Genomic DNA, 16,407 nt, shown 5'->3' on the forward strand with positions numbered 1-16,407 from the left:
CGTAGGGTGAGACACTTATATGAGGTGAGATCGGTGGAGTGCCGTGATATAAAGGAAATCACGTGTCCCCCAACTGTGTTGTCTTGATCCTTTGGTCGGTGCACCTGCGTCATTAAGGGGAATGGGAGATGCTGGGGGAGACGAGAGATGGAGGAGGACTACTCACCTTGAGGCTCGTGTCAAAGAGCCACGCGTTAATCCCCCGGTTTTCTGGGGTTTTTCAATTTCGTCATGCAGCGATTGATATTTGTAATTCGGCGGAATGGACATTTTTCTGTTTTCATTTCGCTGTTAGAAGGTTTTTGAAGTTTGAGGAAAAGAGTCGTCATAATCTTCATCTTCGTTTCTCTTTTGCTTTTTGCTTTCTTTATGATTTTCATGAGAAGTGAATTTCTAAGGAAAAATAATTCAGTTGACACATCGGATAATGTAAAGTATCCAAAAGATACTTGAATCCCCTCAAAACTCTCGAATATCAAGAATTCGTCTCCAAAAAATTGAAAAAAAAAACATTTTCAAATGATAAATGACACATTGTCAACAAAAAAGAGGAACAACAACTGCTTCGTCCTCGATCTTTGCACCAACGGTGGTTGGCTCTGTTATCTCACAGCATCCTTTGCGCACTAGAAATGCATATGCAATATATCAGAGCAGGAATTGAATTCGTTAGACGTCACTAACCCAATAAAAAAAATTGTAAACACGAGAATTTCCTGGATAATGTATGCTGATTATAAGATAATTTTCACATTTTTCTCGGGGTTCTTCCACGAGCGAGTATTTAATACCTTTCAATCTAACCGCCGTACCATTTGATAAATTTTTTTATTATATTCAGAATCGAAGAGTTTATCACGAATAATTGCGCAATAAGGAATTTCCAATCCTCGCGAGTCGTTCGATATTGATGTAACAGTTGGAAAATTTTGCTTTACGAAAGTGTGAGAATGACCGGACGATGTTTGCACATGTGACTTCAGAAAACCAAATTCGCCACGGGTTTCTTAAAAACACGTTCCATTCATCCCGTCAATGAATGATAGTCTGCATTTATGGTAAATAGCCATTCTTGAAAATGTTGTGAATCAACGATAGGGGAAAAACACCGGGTTTTTAAAACCACAGGAATAATTATTGAACAAAGTCATAGTGAATTAGCATCTTTCAGTTTGGAATAACAGTTTTTTATAATCTGTGTTATGGTTGTTTTTTTACATCCCTCCGAAAAACACACATCTCTTGCAATGATACAGCAGAAGTCGTCGGAGCGAATTTGAATCATTTGAATCTAACAAAGAGAAAAAAGGGGAATTTTGAGGCAGACACAACCGGTTTAATTTTCCTTCCTTTGTCCCTCTCATTCCGAGGATGAATATTCCCTATGGGGTATTGACGTCGATATTGCTATCTTGGCCTTGATCCTCCGTGGAGAATCCTCTCGCTTGCTTGAACTTTGAAAAACCGTTAGGGTGCATCCTCATGGGGTCAACTGTCACCCATTGTGTCGACGTATCCAGGTCTTGCTCATTCCAGAATTTTAGTTTCCCACAGTAGTGATTGGTAGAAAGAATCGTCACAGGGGGGGAACAAGTTGCAGAAGAATTATCTGCATTTCATTTAATTTAATATCGGGAAAAAAGGGCGAGACGAATAGTGAAATTCACTCTGCATTCCAGTAAAAATTATATTATAATTGCGTACAATTTTTCTGTAATGGAAAATAATTTTTTACCGAACGCGTTCGGTAAAGTTTCAGTTCGAAAAAAATACCCTACAAGAGTGGGAAATTTTACTGTACAAGATGATAATTTTTAACGAACGAATCGTGAAATATCTTCAACAAATAGATATTTTTCACTGAATTCACTCATTCATACGAAATTTTCATGTATTTTGGTATTAAAAAATCAGTTGAATTCTGGAGTATTTAATGTAATTGCAATTTTCAGGTGCACAACATAATGAAAATTACAAAATAATTGGAAAATTCAGGCAACAATTTCCCTGAATTTTCAAACGACTGAAAATTCAGGTGGATGTGATGTTTAATTTCCGCAATGAATTTGAAAATTCTAGATGCCATTGAAATATCAGTGATAAGGTAACATGGAAAACCCAATTATTCTGAATTTCCAAACTGAATGAAATATTCCATCAACGATTTGATCTTAAATTAAATTCAGCTTCACATCATTGAGAATTTAAAGTGCAACTATTGCTTAGTTTTCAAAAAATTTCAACAGTAAAAAAAAAATTTGCCACGAAATTTGCCACGATTTTCTAGGTAATTTTCATCCACCATTTCTCTCTGCTTGCAAAATGGAATTCGATGAACAATACTTCTTCTAAAGGACATCTTACAATTCGTTCGGTAAAAAAAATTATATCCAGATGCAAAAATTACATTTCGGGTCAATTTTTCAGTTCCATTCGAATAGTTTTACCACGCGTCGCGCATTCATCCGCCGATTTAGGGTGAAAAAGACCTAGAAATAAATTCCCCTCCATGACTGCGCGATTTGTTCGGTAATTTTTCTCCTTTTTTCCCTCCGCACAGGATTATACTTTCATAATCATCGAGAAATACAGTTGTAACATCACGTAAAGGAAGCAGCTTTTTATGTAATTGAATTTTTCATTTGTCTCAGCACGAAAGACTTTTCTTGCCATCATTATGACACTACTGCTTCAGTTCAAGATTTGATCCTCGAATACTTTGTCACCTGTCATTTCCTCATTTTTTTCACGAACAGTTGGATTACGGAAGGGCTCATTATACCCGATCTGTCGCCACTTCAGTGATCAGCTGATTTTTCTGATAACGCGTTAGTGGCTAGCCGCACTCCTGATGACCCCGGAAATGCTTCCCAATTAATCAATGACTCGAGTCAAGGTGTTCCGCATCATCACTCCGACTTGACAAAAATTCTTAACAACAATTACCCATTCACTGCGCAAATCCCAGTAAAAACAAATGATTTAATCAACGATCGGAATATGCATTCCGGATTATTCTTTGTCTCGTAAAAAATTATTTACCCAATCGTTATCGAACTACGCACTCGATGGTAATCGATTATTCACGTAGATGGGGGAAAATTCGAGGAAAATTGGGTATGCGGATTGCGAACAAATAATACTTAATCAACATAAATAACAAATATGATTTGATCTTGTGCGTGGAATTTTTTTGCTGCTTGGTTTTCCGCCATATGAATTTGAAGTCAATTTTTAAAAATGGCAAACCATTTTTTTACTCTTCACAAATTTTTCATTATTCGCAATCTCATTAAAAATTAATTTCTTGTAAAAAAAAAATCCTCAAGTTGAAAGAATTTCCGTTTGAGGGATGATGTTTCAATTACGCTTTAATTGTACGTGGAATTCAATTGAATTTTCAATAAACTTTGCATTCACAGCAAGAACTGCCTAGATCTTCACGATTCCGAATAATTTTCCAAAAATTAGGATTTGTTCAAAGTTTCCAAATGTTTCGCTTAAAATTTCAAGAGAAATTTTCCAACAGTTCATTCTTATTTGTTTGGAATAAATAATTTGGGACTTGTTATCTCTCCTATCTGCTTCATATTAAGCGATCTAATAAAAATGTTTTAATCCCCTTGACTAAAACATTTTTATTCATTATTACATGTCGAGAAATTCGCTCCCTTCACCGTCCGAATAACAATACCACTCATAACTAATAAACTCTGTATCTAAATTACCGAAAAAACAGTTAAATAAAAACGCAAGCAGAAGTGAACTTTAATTTCGAAAAAACTCCTCATTACGCGCTATCCAGCTAAACCCATTCATATAATTCAAATAAATTATTTCTTTGTACATGTCTCTATACCACTGTACTCAATAACCATCAATTACTCAATGAGCTGAAGGAAACCCCTCAAGAACAACCAAACAAAAACAATCCTCAATGACCGTAGACAACAAACAAGCCGTGAAATTCCCCAACTCCCGCATTTTTCCTCGTTCAAATTTTTTGTTTCTCCCATTACATGGAACACGTCGTGCCACTTGCCTCGTTCCTCCCTATCGCATTTCTCCAGTTGCGCCATATTTTTCCCAAGCGAAGCGTCCAATCTTATCCAAATTGGCAAGACAAAATAAAAATGAATAAAAAATAATGCGAATAATGGGAGAGTGACCTTGAATTGGAGGAGTTGACCGCACAAGGGCGACGGGCTTTCACCGTTTTATCTCAACCCTCGAATGCTGTCCACAACTTTCTCAGAGACTCGTCTATTTTTTCAATCCAAAACTTCTTCACTCGAGTTTAAACGAGGTGTTCCATCCGCTTTTAAAAAACAAATTTAATCCGGTGATATTTCATGCTGATTGCTGGCTCCCAGAGGTGCATCTTGACGTCAGAAGAGGACGCACCAACAAAGCTCTCATTAGGTCTCAGACGTGAATTATTCGGTTGGAAGTCGCTTGGGCCGGAAGATGCACCTATACTTTTACCTCAACCTCCCCCCCGCCCGCGGGATCATCCACTCTCGCTGTGAATGCATTTATTTCCTGCAACGTCAAGCTCCTGTGGTTAACAGTAAATCGACCCCATTTCACTTGCAAGTATCTCATCCTCATTTTCACCTGCTTCTTCGATTTCCTTTTAAATCACTTATGAAATACCCGTCCCATCAGGTATGAAATAATCGTATAGAGATTTTCTATAGGACATTCCTGTATTAGGGTGATTCCATACTCATTTTGTACAGAAAATTCCAGAAGTATTAGCTGTTTTCGTTTATAATTTTATTAGCAGCGGCGAATCAACGTTCAATCAACTTTATGTGCAATTATCCCGAGGCGCCGGAGTTGAGGCCGAAACGTTGATGTTAACTGACATTTTTATTCCTGAAGTTACCAATAAGGCAGAGAAATTATAATTTATTGTTATTGTTATTAGTTTAATGCAATTTGGAAAATTACGCGTGGGGTGAAATGAACACTTTCGACTTTTTTCTATTTTTTATTTAATGTTTATAACTCATTGAATTCTCGAGGAACCGGGATAATTTTTTTTTTCATTGAAGTGCAATTGTCCCCTTTGTGAGTTCACACGTATTTTGTGAAGAAATTCCAGAAATGTTAATTATTTTCGTTCATCGTTTTATTAGTAGTGATAATCAACGTTCATTCCAACAGGTTTATGTGCAATTATCCTGGCGAGGAGCCGGAGTGGAGGCCAAAACGTTAAGCTGACCAATAAGCCAACGAAATTATCATTCATTATTATTGTTATTACTTTAATGCAATTCGGGAAATTCCACGTGAGGTAAAATGGATACTTTCGACTTTTCTAGAAATGTTGATAACTCATGCAATTCCGCAATTCAGTGAACTGAAATTATTATTTTTTTTCATTGAAGTACAAGTGTCCCCTTCGTGATTCCATACGCATTTTGTAAAGAAATTAATTATTTTCGTTTATCATTTCATTAGTGGCGAGAAAGTGACGTTTACCCCACCCACCCCTGCGCAATTTGCGTCTGAAAATTATCCGAATATTTTAGAAATAGATGATGATATGAATGCATTCACATGATTTTTTATTCAAGTTGAAAATTTAATAAAATTCAGTCTTTTATCTTAAACAATCTTTGATATTTCAAACCCGAAAATTGCAGCGAAAATTGAGCATTAAATTTAATTGAATATTCAATCGATTGAGAATTCATCGCAATAATTGCCTGAATTTCCCCAATTTCCAGTAATTTTGATTGTCAAATGGACCAGAGAATTGCAAATTCATTAGTAATTATCCGAACCCACAGTATTGCTTATCAAACATCTCTATACGACTTTTCACGCATGATCTCATGAATATAATTACGCTTTCAATGGAATTATCCGTGTCGTCCTTTGATGTTGTCGACTTATTACGTAAAGTGAATGCAATTATTACAAAGAAAATGCCTATTTGTTGTAGAAACCTAGGCGCTAACGTCAACGCTTGAGTCCTAGATATAATATGGGTCAATATTTCCATGAATTTTCATGATTAAATGATCACTGCGCTGTATTATTCATTGAATAATTGCTGGTTAATGTCTCTCCCTTCCACCTCGGAATCGAAGGACACAGCGTCACTCATTATTAATCGGTCACCCGGTTTTTGCTGGTGCTCTTTTGTCTGACGCCCAGGGAAGTTGGATTCGATGAATCCGATCAATGATCCCCGCGGAAGGATTCAGGCGGTTGCAAGCGAATGGCCATGAATATTTTTCAACTATTTTTTTTAATCTCTAGGGTCTCCTCTGCTGGCGCAGCGGAAACTTTTTTACTGGCGTTTTAAAGTTTCTTTTACGCTCGCGTTTTATGGCGTAACAACTTCGATGGAGAGTTCTTCAGCGGTTTTAGGAGAGTTATTTTGGGCCTCCTAGATTGATGAGGATGGCCTAACTCCTCGAGGTTTTTGGGGACTTTTTTCAAGGGTTTTTTCCTCTGCTGATTGGTCGATGACCTTTTCGAAATGCAGCGAATCTCGGGGATTCCCAGTTTCTCTTCACCTCCATCGCCGTGCCTCCTTTACTGCGCGCATGAGACATCACGTGCGATAGGACATGAAAGGAAAATTATGATGATGCTGGGATTAGAGCATTGTACGAGTGCCCTGATAACTCGAATTGGCGCAAAATTTTTCAGTCGAGTGAAACTGACGGCACAATTGCACTGGCTGACGTAAGCCCTTTGATATTTTTATTAATCAGCAGTTTTCGGTTTGAAAACTTAGTGGGGTGTGTTTAGAGTTTTGGAATTTTTTGGAAATTCAGGGGACTCGATTTGGGATGAATGCACTCATTTGATTTTTTATTCATGTTAAAAATTTAATAAAACTCAATCTTATATTAAACGATCATCGAGCATCAAATTTAATTGAATGCTCAATAGATCGAGAATTCATATCAATGTATTTTCAATAATTTTGATTGTCAAATGGACCAAACAATTGTAAATTTATTGAATAAAGGAATTAGCCTTTTTTAAAATCACAACCTGTGTAGAAAATTCATATAAAAATTAGTCGTTAAAAATTTCAAGATTTTTCACTTGAAATTTCAATCAGTATATCCTTATTCCGTAGCAAACAAACAAACTGAAAATTATTGCATCTCATACATTGATGACAATGTGCTTTCATTTTTACAGAAATCATCAATGTCATGACCCTGAAGCTACCCGAGGCTAGATGGATACAAGAAATTGAGTTGTGTATTAAAAAAAAAGATGACGAAAAAACTGATGTTCGAGAAAAGATATCACGCGTCAGTATTTTTTTCCACTGACAGTCTAGACATGATTGGATCCTGATGAGCATTCATGCGACATTTTCAATGGCACGATATAATAGTCTCCGATTATACGGAATGTCAAGCACTCGTACAGTGTTAAGTGCTAATAAAGCTGATTATAATCTGCTTTCTGTTATTTTTTCATGCGAGATTAGATGATGGCAATCATTTAAAAGAATACGTGTCTATTTTGTTTTTTTTTCTCCCCTGAAATCGGTAGTATTGTCCCATTCACGTGCGCTATCGGAGATCTAATGGGGATTTATGTCCCCTATCAGTTCCTTCCAGCATCATTTGATGTGGGATGGGCCCTCAAGGTTGGAATCTACATTTGTATTCAGTGGATTTTCTAATGAAGACGGGGAATCCCCTCGCATCGTCAAATTCCTCATTTGAATATCTATCTTTTGGTGAACTGTTCTGTTTGTGGACTTTAGAACTCGCCAGTGAGAGGCTTCCGTGAACAAAGAAAATTTATACACCGAGAGTGAAAAATTAGCTCTGCCGAAAAATTTACAGAGTTACTTGAGGGAAACTGAGCAACTTGATAGGAGGAAATTTCAAAACTTTCACAAGAATAAATAAATGAATAAATAAATACATAGATAAGTACATAAATAGGTAAATAAATAGAGAAATAAATAAATGAATGGATAAATAAATGAATAAATAAATGAATAAATAAATGAATAAATAAATAAACCAATGTATGAATGAACGAATCAATTATTTGTCGTGGCCATCAAAATTATTCGCAAAAGAATTGGAACTGTTTTATATAATAAAAAGAATGATAGTTTGACGAGGAAAGAATATTTTTCTTTCCCAAAAAAAATATTGTCCACTCGAAATTATTTAGCTTTTCCAATAACACAGTTTTCGGCAAGAAAATTGTGGTTTCCTCTTGAAATTATGATTTATCCGTGGAAATTATAAGTGTTTATTGGAATAAGATCTACACTACAATTCTCTGTAGAATTAATGTATTTACCCGGAAAAAATTTGAATCTCCCGCGAGAACAGAAGATAGAAAATTATCAATAAGAAAACGAGAACATGAGATAGAAAATTCAATAGCAATCGAATAGATTTTTCGAGCGAATTCGCTAGGTTTTTCAATGATTTTTTTTTCACGTGTTGAAACGGGATTTTATCTATTCTTTATTCGTCTCCTAGACCTGTCAATATTAATTCTGCAAATTGGTCTTTGCTCTCGTCCTGTCGTCATTCTGATATTTCCTGTATGAATGGTTTCTGAGAAGGATTGGGGTAGTTTGTATAAGGAACGGAATCGGTTAGAACCTCCGAAAAAAAGGATAGAGTAATGGGCGAGGCGCTAATCCATCTGCATTCGGTGTTGTAATACTTGACATAATCTCCAATATTTACATAACAAAAAACTACGCGAAAAAATGTTGCGCTTGCGCCCGAATCTTCTCGAACCAGTGGAACGAACCATTTTGCAATGGTTCGTAGTAATTTTTCTCGTATTTTTCCATCTTTGCGGATCGTGATGTAATGCGATCTGATAACCATATTCATCGATTTTTCTCCAGACGGCGGGAAAAAACAATTGTGCGACGTTATTAAGCAGAAAAAAATCGGGATGCATAAAAAACGCAGGGAGATGTTAGGGCATCCACACGCACGGACAATCATTGCTCTGCAGATTACACAGGCGATGAAATCACCGAGAAGTTGCGAGGAAAATAGAGTAAAGGTCACTGAATGCCGCAATTTCACCGTCTTTTTCGGATTTTCTCATAAAAAACTTGCGAAATTTTTGTTTTTGTTTTTGCCTCACATCACCGTAATGCTTGTACTTTTCATCGACTGCATGGAGAGCAATTCTGGTAGAAATTACTCTGACATCCAACGAATTTGTATTAATCATTTTTATCTCTCACTTCTTAGTGGCAAATTTTATTGAATATTCAGGGGAATTTGAAAATTTTGAACCAGTTGAAAAATTCACGAACTTACTTGAATTTTTAATCATTTCAAAATTCAATAATAATTAAATGAATTCCCCGGACTTCCCTGATTTTTCTTAATTTCCATGAAATAACTGAACAAAATTTTACAATTTCCACGGTTTTATCATGAAATTGTGAATTGTCAACGGCGAAATTTCTCGAAATTTCAGTGGAACTGTCACTTGCTGAAACTTCCCAAGAAATTTTAGGCAAAAATTGTCAGTAGCGATGAAAAATTAGATATGATTCTGCAAGCATTTTGTTCATACCTGACAGTACAAGATAGATTGAACAAATTTCGGAATGTTTCCGTGCCATTTGAATTTAAATCAAATTACAGAGCCGATAAATGGGAATTCCATGGTATCGGTGCACCTGTTGAATTGTAGTTAAGGGGCTGCCACCTGCAGGTGAACTTCCCAGCTTCCCGGTATGCGCAAGCAACAGGTGTAACATGTTTCACCCTGAGACAATAGTTGATAAGGCAGAATCCTCCGTGTAACTCTCTAACTTCAGCACCCGGTGCCAATTCAACGATCCCTGAAGAATAATTTCAACTGCACGGAGAGGAATATTCAGTAAAAATTACGGAACAATTCACGTAATCCGCAATAGGGAATCGTTTACCGGTAATTTTTATAGGAGTAGAAAAGAAGAAATCTGAAACGTTCAGTGAATTCTCAGGTTCATCACCGAACAAAGTACGAATTGTCACGTAATTTTTCCCGAAGAACTAAAATCTTACAGAAACTTGCCGACTTATTATGCCTCCAAAATCAAAAATTCTTGAACGTTCAACAATTTTTATGAAGCTGGTGAGTTATTTCTACGTTCTGTTCCGTAAAATTTCTCAATCATTGGGGAAAAATTACGAAACGACTTGTTGTCCCCATAATGGTTAATTTTTACGGAACAAATTGTAGAAGTTACGTGGCAATTCGTACAATTTCACTTCCGACTTATACTTTTTAATGAATTTTACTTCGCTCGCGTATTACGTTTCGAAACGTAATTTTTACGTTTTTTTCCTGGTAATTTTTATTGAATTTTTCTCTCCGTGTAATCATCCCTGTATTGTGTGAAAACAGTGTACGATTTTTTTGTAGGGTTTCTATAGAATTTTTTTCATAAACAGATGTTTTTATGATTCAAAAAATTAACGTTAAAAACCATTCGCTAAGCAGCGGCAGCATATTGTTTGCGCAGTATTTTTTTTCAAAATTAATTTTCTCATGGCTGAAAAAATCATCAACAATATCAATTTAATTATAGCTTCAAAAATTTTCTTCGATGTCTTAATCCAGGATTAATTCAGGATTAATGCCCCTCTTGAAAAAGGCGTTTACCCAGGGCTGGAGCATTTTTCCAGGGTTTCATTGCACTCGCTCATAATAATTTCGGCTGAGATGTCAGGGTCGTTATTCACCAATAATTGCCTTCAATCTCCGTGCATGAATGACCTTCAAGATTACGAATCCCAATCGTGCAAATAGTACAGCGAAAACATATTTGTTCCACTGAGCCCGCTATCACATTCTTGAGAGATACATGGGAAAGATATTAATTGGAGATTGACCTCCCGTGATTTTTCCAGAAGGCTAGAGAAATGCGAGACAACTGAACCAATAATACAGAAATCGAATCGATTAATTGATTATCATTTCGTAATCCCCTGATTTTGGATCGATCACAATCGTATTTTTGGTTCGAGAGGGTGTAAGTGGGTTTGTTGCACATCTGGATCGTTCGATCGTTGATTGCTCTCAGCCCGATAGAATCAATGGAATTTTCCGCACTCTCGGCAACTGAAGTGTCCGGTCGCCCAAAGGTAGTGATAGTTCACTTGTTTGGATTCCATTTATTAAAAAACAATTTGTTTTTCGATATGATTAAATTGGAATTATGCTTAAGGACAATTTTTCACTTCGACAGATTCAAAAACTTATTGTTTGCTTTGATTCACATAATGATTCATCCCAAGTTCGAGTTCTCCCTCGTCCATGCCACGATTATTTTCCACTGTTAGACTGATTCATTTATTCCAAACGAGATTCGTTAATTATTAACGAATAGTAGAGTTGAATGAGACCAAATGAATATTCGTTAATAGTTAGAACAAGGCTCCTCAAATATACATTTGTTAACTATTAACGAATGAACATTTGGTGAGACCGAATAGACCCTCGTCTCCAACCAAATCCATTCGTTAACAATGCCTAATCCTTTCTGTCAGTGCAGAAGTGAAAAAACAAGTGTTCATTATTTTTTCAAAGTGACTAATCCAATGTCGAGATTTTAATTGCTGATAACTTCTGCTTTAAGAGATTGATTAAGATAACACTTTCGGGCGTGGGGGGTATTTCAGTATAATCATCCGTTCTGCATAATGGCCTCCACCTACTTGACTTTACCGTGTTTACTGTTTACGGAAAGCTGTTATTCCAATATTGAGATTTCAAGTGCTGATGATAATTGTTTCAAGATATTGAAAAAGCCGGAGTCGAGTATTTAGGCCTGAAAAGTCCGGGAGGCGACAGCTGAATTATTCTAGTCATGTCCCTTTTAGAAGTTTTCCAGCTTTTCCAGGGGTTCGGGTAAATGACTGCTGTCCACTTCAATATCAAGATTCGATTATAACGAAATGAAAAATCGTTTCTAAAGAATAAAACTATTATACGAATCAAATCTCCGTAATCTCCGGATTTTAAATAGTTAAATAGTTGAATTATAGCCGACTAGATCGGTGATAGAAAACGTTGAATGGATTTTTTTAAAAGGAAAAAAATTCCGGGGAATTATCTATTAAGAATGTATAGACGAGAGGGGAATTACGGGAGATTTTTAATCATATGTTTAGTCAGAACGACGTAATCGACTCGAGCAACTCCTTGAGAACCCCGAAAACCTCGTGAACGAAACATCTAGAATAAATCAGTCAGTACTTTTTGGATTCACAGATAATATTTTTCTAATCTCTTTCTTTATCTTTAAAATCTCCCAGAGAATTAGGGGATTCCTTAGATAGAGGAAAAATAACATAAAATTTGATTTGTCAGATCGTAAGACACTCGTTGAATCAACACTAGATTGTAGACGTGAACCATAACAACTGCGAATGAACTAACACCTTTCAACAAATGTAACGGATTTATCGTTCGGAGGAGCATTGGTGATGGAATGATTTCGATAAGACTTCAATCGCAGTGAACTCATGCCCCGGAAAACTCGAGCCCCTGTATTCCCTCGTCACGTTATCTATCGACCTTTCATTCTAAAAATAGGATGCGTCATACCTGTACGCGTGATAAACTCGAATCATCCCATTGTTGCAGACAACTGGCAATTTTTCACTGTCATTATGGCATCACGTGCTGCGGTTCAATCCGCAGGATAGTGTGCAAATTTTCATGAAGCATCATTTAATCACCTCCAAGTATCCCATTTGCGAAATATTTGATCATCTTACCATCAATTTTTCATCTACTCAAACAATTGTGAAATTAGCATATTGAATCCATCAGTGAAATGGCAAAAAACGGGAATAAACTAATCCATGGACGAAAAAATTTCATAGAAAAAACTAGTGAATTCCACAGGAAATTTTATTGAATTTCTACTGAACTTCTACTGAAAATTCCATTAGTTTTTTGCCAATCGAAGAATTCCATTGATTTACTGCGCATTTTTTTAATGGAAAATGTCCATTAGAAACTATTCTATCGAAACATTTAATACTTAGAAATAAAATAGCAACTATTGCATTTTCTATAGAAATTCCCCGAAATGAATTTTTCAATTTGTTTCCATTCTTCGCTGTTCATCGGAAAAATCAAACAAAAACAAATTATTTCTATAGAAAATTTCTCAATAGCTCAAGTTGCATAGAAAAATTCAATTCTATTTTTTTCCATAGAAAGCACGCAGATAAGCTGCGGAATTTTTTAATAGAAAAATGTAACGAATTGTCTAGCCCATTCGCTACATTTTTCTATAGAATATCTTCGCACCTGTGAACAAGTCAAAAATATGCTTCAATAGCAAAAAAATCAGACAAAGTCCTCACTTTTCCGCACTTAGCATTGACCGCAAATACCGAGCGGAAATGTCAATTTTCTCTATTTGCCCTTCCCCTTAATTAGCATAAGCAACCCATCGTCTCTTCGTATTCATATCAGCTGCTAACTCTCCTATACATACTCATTTACTCGGGATTTCCCAGTAAAAATACCTGTGTTTATTCAGAAATTTGCGTAGTTCAATAACAACTCGAGGAGTTCCCCACGTGCGTCTGTGTGTACCAATTTCACGGATTCGCCGGCTAATCTTGACTCACCAATTCTGACAGACCGAGTCTCTGATTGGACGACGCCTGTCGACACCGCCGCGACTGCAAGTATTTAATAGCCGATTGTAGTGAGCAAATCATCATTCGATTCTGAGCTTCAGTGAGCTAGACACTTTACCTAATAATTGTAAAAAATGATGCGCAAAGTTATCATCTTCGCAGTTGCTATCACGGGTGAGTCATTGCAGTATCAATTGTAGTTCAGCTTAATAACAATCATTATCATGATAATCATCCATTAACACGGTAACTTAAGTGTGATTTTCAATTTTTCTTCATTTTTGGAGGAATCAATTTGCTTTAAATTAATAACAATTACTCATGCATTGATGAATTCTTAGTTACAAATTTAATTCCATTGCATTTATGGACCTTATGTCCAAAGAGATGTAACCGCATTTGTATTTTCGTATTGTTTTTTATTTTTTCTAATTTTTTTGAATGGAGTATAAAATAAATGTTTAAAATAAATTTTTAAAAAACAAAGAGATGACGCGTTTAGACCGAATGAAATGAAATTAAATCTGTGATTTGATTAATAAAATCATGATGTATTTATTTCAATTAAAACTTTTCAATTGCAAATAAATTCTCTATTGCAATTAAATGAAGATTATTACATGTTGATCGATTCGGTTATTTCGCTGCCTAAACTAGAGAGCAAACTCGTTAATCCAGAGATTAAAAATTTTGCAATTGATTATCGGATCGTCGCGTAGTTTTAGCATTACCAAAATTCCAAAACTGAAGTCCTCTGAAATGATATATTATTTTCAGTGATTGCCGCGGAGTATCATGATCCGAGCAAAACACCGTGCGAGCCTGGAAAAAAATTCATGTATTACTGCAACCAGTGCGCCTGCAGTCCGGACGGTAAAGGCGCCGCTTGCACCAAAATGATGTGCCCCCCCGGCCTCTTCAATGAAGACGGATCCTTGAGGGTGCCAACTCCACCGAGGGAGAAGAGAGAAGTTCTGGAACGTGCGTATCTTCTTCATCACGCACGAATAAAATTTCAATAAAATTTCAAAAACCCAGCGAAATTCGTATAAAATTCTATTGAACTTCTATTGAAATTTTTATTAGTTTTTGGTCGATTCTGTTCAAGAATTCCACAGCTTTATTGCGCGTTCTTTATCGAAAATATTTAAGAGAAACTATTCTACAGAACAATTCAGCAGAATTTCAACTTGTTCTACAGAAACTCCTCGACATGCATTTTCTAATCTTTTGTCGGTCTATTTTTTTTCTCTTTTCATTAAAAAATCAAATGAAAAAACATTGAAAATTTGAGCCGAGGATTTTCTATGAAGAATATCTCAATAGAATAAGTAATGTAGAAAAATTGAATTCTATTGATTTTTCTAGTAAAATATTTTCAATTGAATATTTTCTTGCGAATTCGTTAGGTTTTCCGATAAATTTATTTCAGAAGTGATATCTTCCGGACTCATCTAATATCATTCAACTGCATTCAATGCCATTACAACCATTTTTCACTTTATTTATATTATTTTTAATTTATCACTTTGATAGTGCCCGCTGATGGAAGTTGCATTGCGGGACGAGCATACAGAAGTGCCTGCAACTCTTGCCAGTGCATCAGGGATAACCTGCCAATCTGCACATTGAAAGCCTGCCCGCCCTAATCGGCGATACTGCTCTGAGAAGCTGGACGCAAAGGCCTGGGAAACGTGAGTATCTTCTCCCTCCTGATAAGGTCTCGATAAGGAATTCTTTCCCACATTTCTTAATCTTTTCGTGATTATCGGTTATTGTTGTGGCAACTTTTTAGTGATGAATATTGACGGCGTAATTCGATTTACGCTGACGCAAATCTTTTCATTCTTTGTTAAAATTTTTTGGATGAAATTTTACGGGTCACTTTTTGGAAATTGTTATCACATTATAATTCCACTCAACTTGCCGGGAATTTCGTCTTTAAAATTTCAGTGAAATCTGAAATTTAAGGATTTTTCCCCTCTCAATCGAATTCAATGTCATTCTTCCGAAAATTACTACCAAAAGATAAAATTTCATACACCGGTCGATGAAATTTCATTTTTTTTCCTAATTTTGTACTATTCTGCAAGAATGAAGAATAGTACAGAATGAGGAAATGAGGAATGAGTTTTCAAGATTTTCTATTGCGACGCTTTCCTCCCGATTTCGCTGGAAAAAATCCGCAAGTTGTACAATTCCCCTAATTTATTGATGAAAATATATTTTCTTTTTACAGAAGTCGCCGGGGTCATGACATGCACAGGAAGCTCGATAGATGCGTAGAACGAAATAGAGTATTGATAAGAAAATTATAAAAATTGATCTGCGCGATAAGTTATTCTCACCGAGATTCTACACATAATCGGATCTTGACGAGCATTTATGCGATATTTTTAATAGTGTAAAGAGTGATTATTTCTAATTACGTACAATTCCGGGTGAATGCAAATTGTTGAATGATAATAAAGGTGATGATGATTTTTTGGAACAAATCAGTGTTTATTTCTTACACTTTTCTCCTACAATTCGACGATCCCTATCCGTTTTTTATCGCGTCCGTCAATTGTTATGAAGAGAAAATTAATCAAAAAAATATTAGATTCAATATCAAACAAATCTCTCGTTTATTAAATATTTAAATTGAATAATTCTATTGAAAATTGAACGATCCACCAAAAGAGAATATTTTCATTTTCGCATATAATTTAATGTCTAAAATATACATTACCTCAAGTTAATTTCACTCATTCATCCCCACGATATT

At 35.7% G+C, this 16,407-nt stretch overlaps 1 protein-coding gene across 1 annotated transcript; it reads left to right on the forward strand.

The window, feature by feature from the left end:
- Nucleotides 1–13,730: 13,730 nt before the first annotated feature.
- LOC107044671 (pacifastin-like protease inhibitor cvp4) lies at nt 13,731–16,135 on the forward strand. The gene is made up of 4 exons (XM_015266626.1): nt 13,731–13,814; nt 14,418–14,621; nt 15,177–15,334; nt 15,880–16,135. Exons 1-3 carry the CDS (start codon nt 13,775–13,777, stop codon nt 15,287–15,289), a joined length of 357 nt encoding a protein of 118 aa, XP_015122112.1. The 5' UTR covers nt 13,731–13,774; the 3' UTR covers nt 15,290–15,334; nt 15,880–16,135.
- Nucleotides 16,136–16,407: the final 272 nt, after the last annotated feature.

This window comes from Diachasma alloeum, unplaced genomic scaffold (assembly GCF_001412515.2).
Source record: "Diachasma alloeum isolate Michigan unplaced genomic scaffold, Dall2.0 Dall_scaffold_00782, whole genome shotgun sequence".
Taxonomy (NCBI): Eukaryota; Metazoa; Arthropoda; class Insecta; order Hymenoptera; family Braconidae; genus Diachasma; species Diachasma alloeum.